The 6,917-nt window shown below is 42.4% G+C and overlaps 1 protein-coding gene across 1 annotated transcript; it reads left to right on the forward strand.

Annotated features, from left to right (window-relative positions):
• Positions 1–2,692: 2,692 nt before the first annotated feature.
• Positions 2,693–6,345, forward strand: ADAM21 (ADAM metallopeptidase domain 21). The gene has a single exon (XM_028507971.2). It carries the CDS (start codon positions 3,171–3,173, stop codon positions 5,295–5,297), a length of 2,127 nt encoding a protein of 708 aa, XP_028363772.1. The 5' UTR covers positions 2,693–3,170; the 3' UTR covers positions 5,298–6,345.
• Positions 6,346–6,917: the final 572 nt, after the last annotated feature.

Here is a 6,917-nt window from a genome sequence, read left to right on the forward strand (position 1 = left end):
ATCAGTAACAAACATATCAAGAGAGATACAGAGAATAGCACCTAATTTAGAGATCTTTATCCTTGGAAATTTTTATATATATGCATATAGTTGAACTTGTGTGTGAACTTTGCTTTTTTCTTGTGAGCTACTTGACCCCCCTGGAATAAAGTGCCTATCCTTTCCCAATGGAGTATACTCATATGGATCCAAGCTCTCTAGGCAGGTTAACATTAAGGATATTGTTCAGAGTGAAACAAGCCTTCCCGATCTACCAGCATCCACATTGCAAATCTAGGATAAATTTAAAACTTAAATACTGTATGTTAGAAAAAAAAAAGATGAAGCCTACTTGGTTAATTATTTAACTCTGTGATTGAAAGGTAATGAGAATGTATTGACTCCTGACACTATACATAAATGAGGAACTCCATATTAGGGTGGGGGGAGGTGAATGTAATGTCCAGGAGAGCAAGTAAAGAAAAGAGCAATATGACATAGGAGGGTTTGAAATATCAGCAGACTTCTTGTTTCCATCGCTTAGGCTGGGGAGCCATTACTAACCTTTCCAGTTCTGATTATGCATTCCCCTTTTAAGATTTTCATAAACATATTGAGTGGAAAAAGTATATGGCAGAACTAAACCAGTTTTGTTTGTTTTGCAAATTAGTGTTATTGTAGAGCTTCAGAGAGTTGAAGGTTTGGGCATAAAGTGGCTGAAGTGATAGAAGTGGTCACCTAGGCTCAAATGGAACAGAACTAAAGATAAAGTATAAGACTGAGAGAAATGGCTGATGATGAAAGACAAAAGTATTTGGGTTCTCTTTGAGTCTGACAAATAGGCATAGCAGGAATAAGGGAGAGCTGGAATGATTAAAATTATTGATAAATTGCATAGGATGTAAGTAATGGTTTGGTTTTGCTTTGTTTGGTAATGACATGGATTGGTATAGATTATGACTGTGGGTGGGTAAACTGAAGTACACTGAAACTGAATTGGAGGGGTTGAAAAATGTTGAAAAACCCTTCTGATTTTCAGATGAGTTGTCTATACTTGCTATTATTGTTTATGGTGAAGGTAGGATTTTGATGGAGATAAAGTCTACCAGTCAGGCATCAAAAACAAAAGTTTATACAAGAATGATAGGGAATTGGACTTCCAGTCAACATAGAGGTGTAGGTAAACATGATTCACCTTCTTGCACAACCACAAAAAAATTACAACTAAACTAATGAACAACCATCACTCAGAACAGTCAGAAATCCAGTTGAATGGAAGTCTGACAACTATGGAATTAAAGAAAACATATCCATCCAGACTGGTAGGAGGGGCAGAGACATGGTGACACTGAATGGGCTGGTTCCATACCCATGTGTGGTGAATAAAAATTCAGGAGGGATATCTCAGGAGCAAGGAATCTCAGCCCCAAACAAGGGCCCCCATCCCAGGGTTCCAGTGCCAGCAAGGTAAGACCCCATAACTTCTGGCTGCAAAAACCAGTGGGGATTAAGTTGGTGGAAGAAACTTCTGGAGTTCCAAGCAGTTTCTCTTCAAGAACTCACACACGGAGTTACTCACACTTACTCCCTCTAAGCTCCAGCACTGGGGTAGCAGCTTGAAAGGCATCAATGGCATATGGTGAGGAAATGAAGTGACAGGCAGCCTGACATCAAGGCAAGAGCTGGGAGACAGCTTTCTTCCCAACAGCAAGGCAGGTAGAGGCCACTGTTCCTTTTCTGAGCCCTCCCCTCAGAGTCACAGAGCTGACAGGCAGGGACCATATCTGAGACTCCATCAATCTGGCTAACATTGTTTGCCTTGCCCTGGAGATCCCCTGAGGCTCTACCCACCCAAGCTATTAACAGTGGCTTTTCCATATGAGTAACTGATTGTGGCTCATACCTCACAACTTCCTAATTTCTCTCAAACAAGCAACCAGCCTCAGTAAGTCCCTAGCCCCCTATACCTCTTTCTAAGTGACCCTAAGCCCAGCACTAGCACCAGCCAGCCTAGGTTCACAGCTTAGCTTTGCCTGGGAACCTCTACAACCAACACAGGTAGCAGCCATCTGCAGATTGCTCTATAGCTCATACAGGGTGGCCTCAGGAAGAACACAGGTGGGGGATAATCTTGTCCTGCACCACTCAGGAAACCCCAGAGCCTGTGCACCCAGTAGACAGCTACAGACCACATTGGAGCACCACCACCCTGCCCCTGAAAAGCTGATTCTACATAGAGGGCAGAGGTTGGTGGTCAGTGGTCACAGCCAGTCCATCCTCACAGCTCACTGGCCTGAATAAATCCCTCCCATTGACCACCCAACAACAGTCAAGGCTCAATGACAAGAGGAGGGTGTACTCCTCCTTGAGTACTAGTAGTCCAGGATGTCAAATATAGCAGGATGAATGGTTTACAAATGACTTTGCGGGCTGTGGAGAATAGGAACCTAGGCTCTGGCCCATGAGGTACATAGGGCTTCTGAGCATTGGATTTCTCCAGGGTGAGCTTTAGAGAAGGCAGTAAAATCTGTTGAAGCTCAAGTTTAATAAGATAAGTAGATACAAGGAGCTCTGTGAAGGGGGTTAGGATTGAGTCTGGTTCTCTCTCTCTCTCTCTCTCTCTCTCTTCGTCACTGGAAAAAAAAAAAGACAGCCAAAGTCATAGGGGAAGCTTTACAGACAGATGATACAGAGAAATTTGAATCAGGGGAAAGGAAGTATTGACTAGAAATGAATTCAGAGCACAGAAGATCATTGTTCAGGCATCTTCATTTCCATGTCCTATGCAAGTCTTCTCAGATTAAATGAAAACTGGACTATCTATCTTCCAACTTCAACAATTATTAACATATGACCAATACCCTAACTTCTATAACCCCAAACTTCCCACCCCCATTTATTGAAAGCAAATCCAAAGCATTTTTGTGATTCATTAATCACTTTTTCACCACTCAATTCTTTCTCTCTCTCTCTCACTTTCCTTACCCAATCCCATCACCTTCCCCACCCTCCTTTTTATTTTCAATTTCAGCACTGCAGCTTTGGTGGCCAGCTCTGTCAGGACTCAGATCCTTAAAGGGCAGCTCTAGACAATGACCAGCTCAGAGGGATAAGCCAGACCAACAGTATCTCGTCCTCTTTTTCTCTGGACAGATGACTTCATAACGGAGGCTGCTGAGACCAGGGTGTCCATGAGAGTAATTCTCCTGCTCCTCTGGCTTAGGGTGTCTCTATCCCCTCCTGGCCTGTCCCAGGCTAGGCCCCCCAGCTCCCAAGAAGTGGTGGTCCCCTTGAAGCTGACCAGCAAGGGCAGAGGTGCAAAGGCTCCAGGCTGGCTCTCCTATAGCATTGAGTTTGGGGGCTGGAGACACATTGTCCACATGAGGGTCAAGAAGCTCTTAGTTTCCAGACACCTACTGGTGTTCACCTACTCAGACCAGAGTGCCCTGCAGGAGGATCAGCCCTTTGTTCCTGATGACTGCTACTATCATGGTTATGTGCAGGGGGTCCCTGAGTCCCTGGTTGCCCTCAGTACCTGTTCTGGAGGCTTTCGAGGAATGCTACAGATAAATGACCTTGCTTATGAAATCGAGCCCATCAGGCACTCTACCACATTTGAACACCTGGTTTATAAGATCAACATTAATGAGACTCAGTCTCCACCTATTAGATGTGGCTTAACACAGAAGGAAATACACCAACAATTGGGATTTGAAGAGGCAGAGACAACAACTCTGAAACGAATTTCTACTGATAACTGGTGGGCCCATTCATGGTTTTTGGAGCTGGTCGTGGTGGTAGATCAAAATTTCTTCATTTACTCCCAAAGTAACTTCTCAAAGGTGCAGGAAGATGTGTTTCTTGTTATCAACATAGTGGACTCCATTTACCAGCAGTTGGGTACTTATGTGATTTTGATTGGGATTGAGATTTGGAATCATGAAAATATTTTCCCAATGATAAGCATAGAACAGGTTCTGGAGGATTTTTCTCAGTGGAAGCAAATCAGTCTTTCACAGCTACAGTATGATGCTGCACATATTTTCATTAAAAATTCACTTATAAGTGCACTTGGTATAGCCTATGTTGCAGGAATATGTCGTCCTCCAATTGACTGTGGAGTTAATAATTTCCAAGGAGACCCCTGGTCTCTTTTTGCACTCACTGTGGCCCATGAGTTAGGCCATACTTTGGGTATGCTGCATGATGAAGAATACTGTTTATGTGGGCAAAGTGGTTGCATTATGAATGCTATCAGAGTGCCAGCAGAGAGATTCACCAACTGTAGTTATGGAGATTTTACAAAGACCACTTTAAACCAGGGATCATGTCTGCACAATCCTCCAAGTCCAGGGAAAGTCCTTATGCTGAAGCGCTGTGGGAACAATGTAGTTGAAGGGGAAGAGGAGTGTGACTGTGGATCTATAAAGCAGTGTGAACAAGATCCCTGTTGTCTCTTGAACTGCACTCTGAGGACCGGTGCGGCTTGTGCTTTTGGGCTTTGTTGCAAAGACTGCAAATTCATGCCATCAGGGGAAGTCTGCAGACATCAGATCAACGAATGTGACCTTCCAGAGTGGTGCAATGGGACATCCCATCAGTGCCCAGAAGATGGGTATGTGCAGGATGGGGTTCCCTGTAGTGACAACGCCTACTGCTATCAAAAGAGATGTAATAACCATGACAAACAGTGCAGGGAGATCTTTGGTGAAGTTGCAAAGAGTGCATCTCAGAATTGCTATGAAGAAGTCAACTCCCAGGGAAACCGTTTTGGCCACTGCGGTCTAAATGGAACGGCATACTTAAAATGCAACACCTCAGATATCTTTTGTGGGAGGGTTCAGTGTGAGAATGTGGGAGACATTCCCAATTTAAGAGATCACTCTGCTTTGCAGCACACTCATGTAAATGGTGTCACCTGCTGGGGTATAAGTTATCATTTAGGGATGAGCACACCTGATGTTGGTGAAGTGAAAGATGGCACTGTGTGTGGTTCAAAAAAGATCTGCATACACAAGAAGTGTGTCAGTCTCTCTCTCCTGTCACAAGTCTGCCTGCCTGAGACTTGCAACATGAAGGGGATCTGCAATAACAAACATCACTGCCACTGTGGCTATGGGTGGTCCCCACCCTACTGCCTATATAGAGGCTATGGAGGTAGTGTTGACAGTGGCCCAGCAGCTGCCAGAAAAGGAATTTTCTTTCCACTCGTTATGATTCTTAGTTTGTCCGTTTTGCTTCTACTGTTGGCTACTCTATTTACATACCTTCAAAACCACTGTAGTCCTAAGGAGATCAAGGCTCACACTTCAGATTAAGAAAGCTCCTCTAATTTAATATCCTATGCATCACAACATTTTAGTTTATTGGAGGTAGAAAAGTTACATGCCTGAAACTGAGCACATTTCTGATAGTTTACAGAAAAATGAAGACCTTCCTTTTCGTCAGTATTAGAAGCATTGCCATCAAGAAAGGGTAATTTCTAACATTTTCCTAGCTACTGTTTATTGTGTAAGCAGCCAATAAAGCTCCAGTTTCACTCTGAGTTGGTCCTCTTTGTGTCTCCTGAGTGCATATATGATTCACAGGAAAGCCAAGAGACAGACATGTAAAGACCTACGGGTGAGTCTTGCCTCCCCATTTATTCCCAAAGTAATTTCTCAAAGGTGCAAAGGATACATTTCTTGTTGTCCTCTAGTGGATACCATTTATCAGAAGCTGGGGGCTTATGTGATTTTGACTGGGACTAGAATTTGAAATCATGGAGATATTTTCCCAATGATAAGCCTAGAACAAGTCAAGACTGCAAGTTCATACCATCAATGAACTCAGGTCAATGAATGTCCAGAGTGGTGCAATGGGATGTCCCATCAGTGCCCACAAGATGGGTATGTGCAGGATGGGGTTCCCTGTAGTGACAACACCTACTGCTATCAAAAGAGATGTAATAAAGTTGGGGAAATTACTTAAACTTTCTAACATTCTCCTCTAAAGTCTGAAAAGAAGGATGATAATATTGCTTGTCCCACCCAAACTCTTGGATTTATTTGGTAACCAAAAGTGAGAATTTCTTGTTAAGGCATAAACAAATTGTTTGTTTATTAAAAATTCCTGCCTGTTCCCTCTGTGTTTTCTAGTCAAGTTTATCTACTCTAATTCTTTGTTTTAATTTGGTGGTTTGGGTATCCTCTTGGAGTATTTTCTTTGAATACCAGGATATACTCTCTATCAGGACAGGGTTGTTTTTATCTGTTTTGCACACTGTTTTATCCCAACACATAGAACATGGTATAATAAACAAAAAGAAAATCTGAAAGAAATAATTAATATAAACAGATTATTAATTGTATGCAGTTAATTAGGAAAAGTAAAAATAAACCTTCATCCTGTTTTTTTGAATGGTTCCTTTTATTGTTTTTAAATATATTTTATTGATTATGGTATTGCAGTTGTCCCATTTCTCCCCCTTCATTCCCCTCCACCCTGCACACCCTCTCCCACCCACATTCCCCTGCTTTAGTTCCTGTCCATGTGTCATAAGTTCTTTAGCTTCTACATTTCCCATACCATTCTTGCCCTCCCCCTGTCTATTTTCTACCTATCATGTACGCTACTTATTCTCTGTACCTTTTCCCCCTCTCTCCTCCTCCCACTCCCCTGTTGCTAACCCTCCATGTGATCTCCATTTCTGTGGTTCTGTTCCTGTTCTAGTTGTTTGCTTATTTTGTTCTTGTTTTCAGGTGTTTTAGGTGTGGCTGTTAATAATTGTGAGTTTGCTGTCATTTTACTATACGTGTTTTTTATCTTCTTTTTCTTATCTTCTTTCTTACATAAGTCCCTTTAACATTTCATAAAACAAGGGCTTGGTGATGATGAGCTCCTTTAACTTGACCTTATCTGAGAAGCACTTTATCTGCCCTTTCATTCTAAATGAAAGC

This window comes from Phyllostomus discolor, chromosome 1 (assembly GCF_004126475.2).
Source record: "Phyllostomus discolor isolate MPI-MPIP mPhyDis1 chromosome 1, mPhyDis1.pri.v3, whole genome shotgun sequence".
NCBI lineage: Eukaryota > Metazoa > Chordata > Mammalia > Chiroptera > Phyllostomidae > Phyllostomus > Phyllostomus discolor.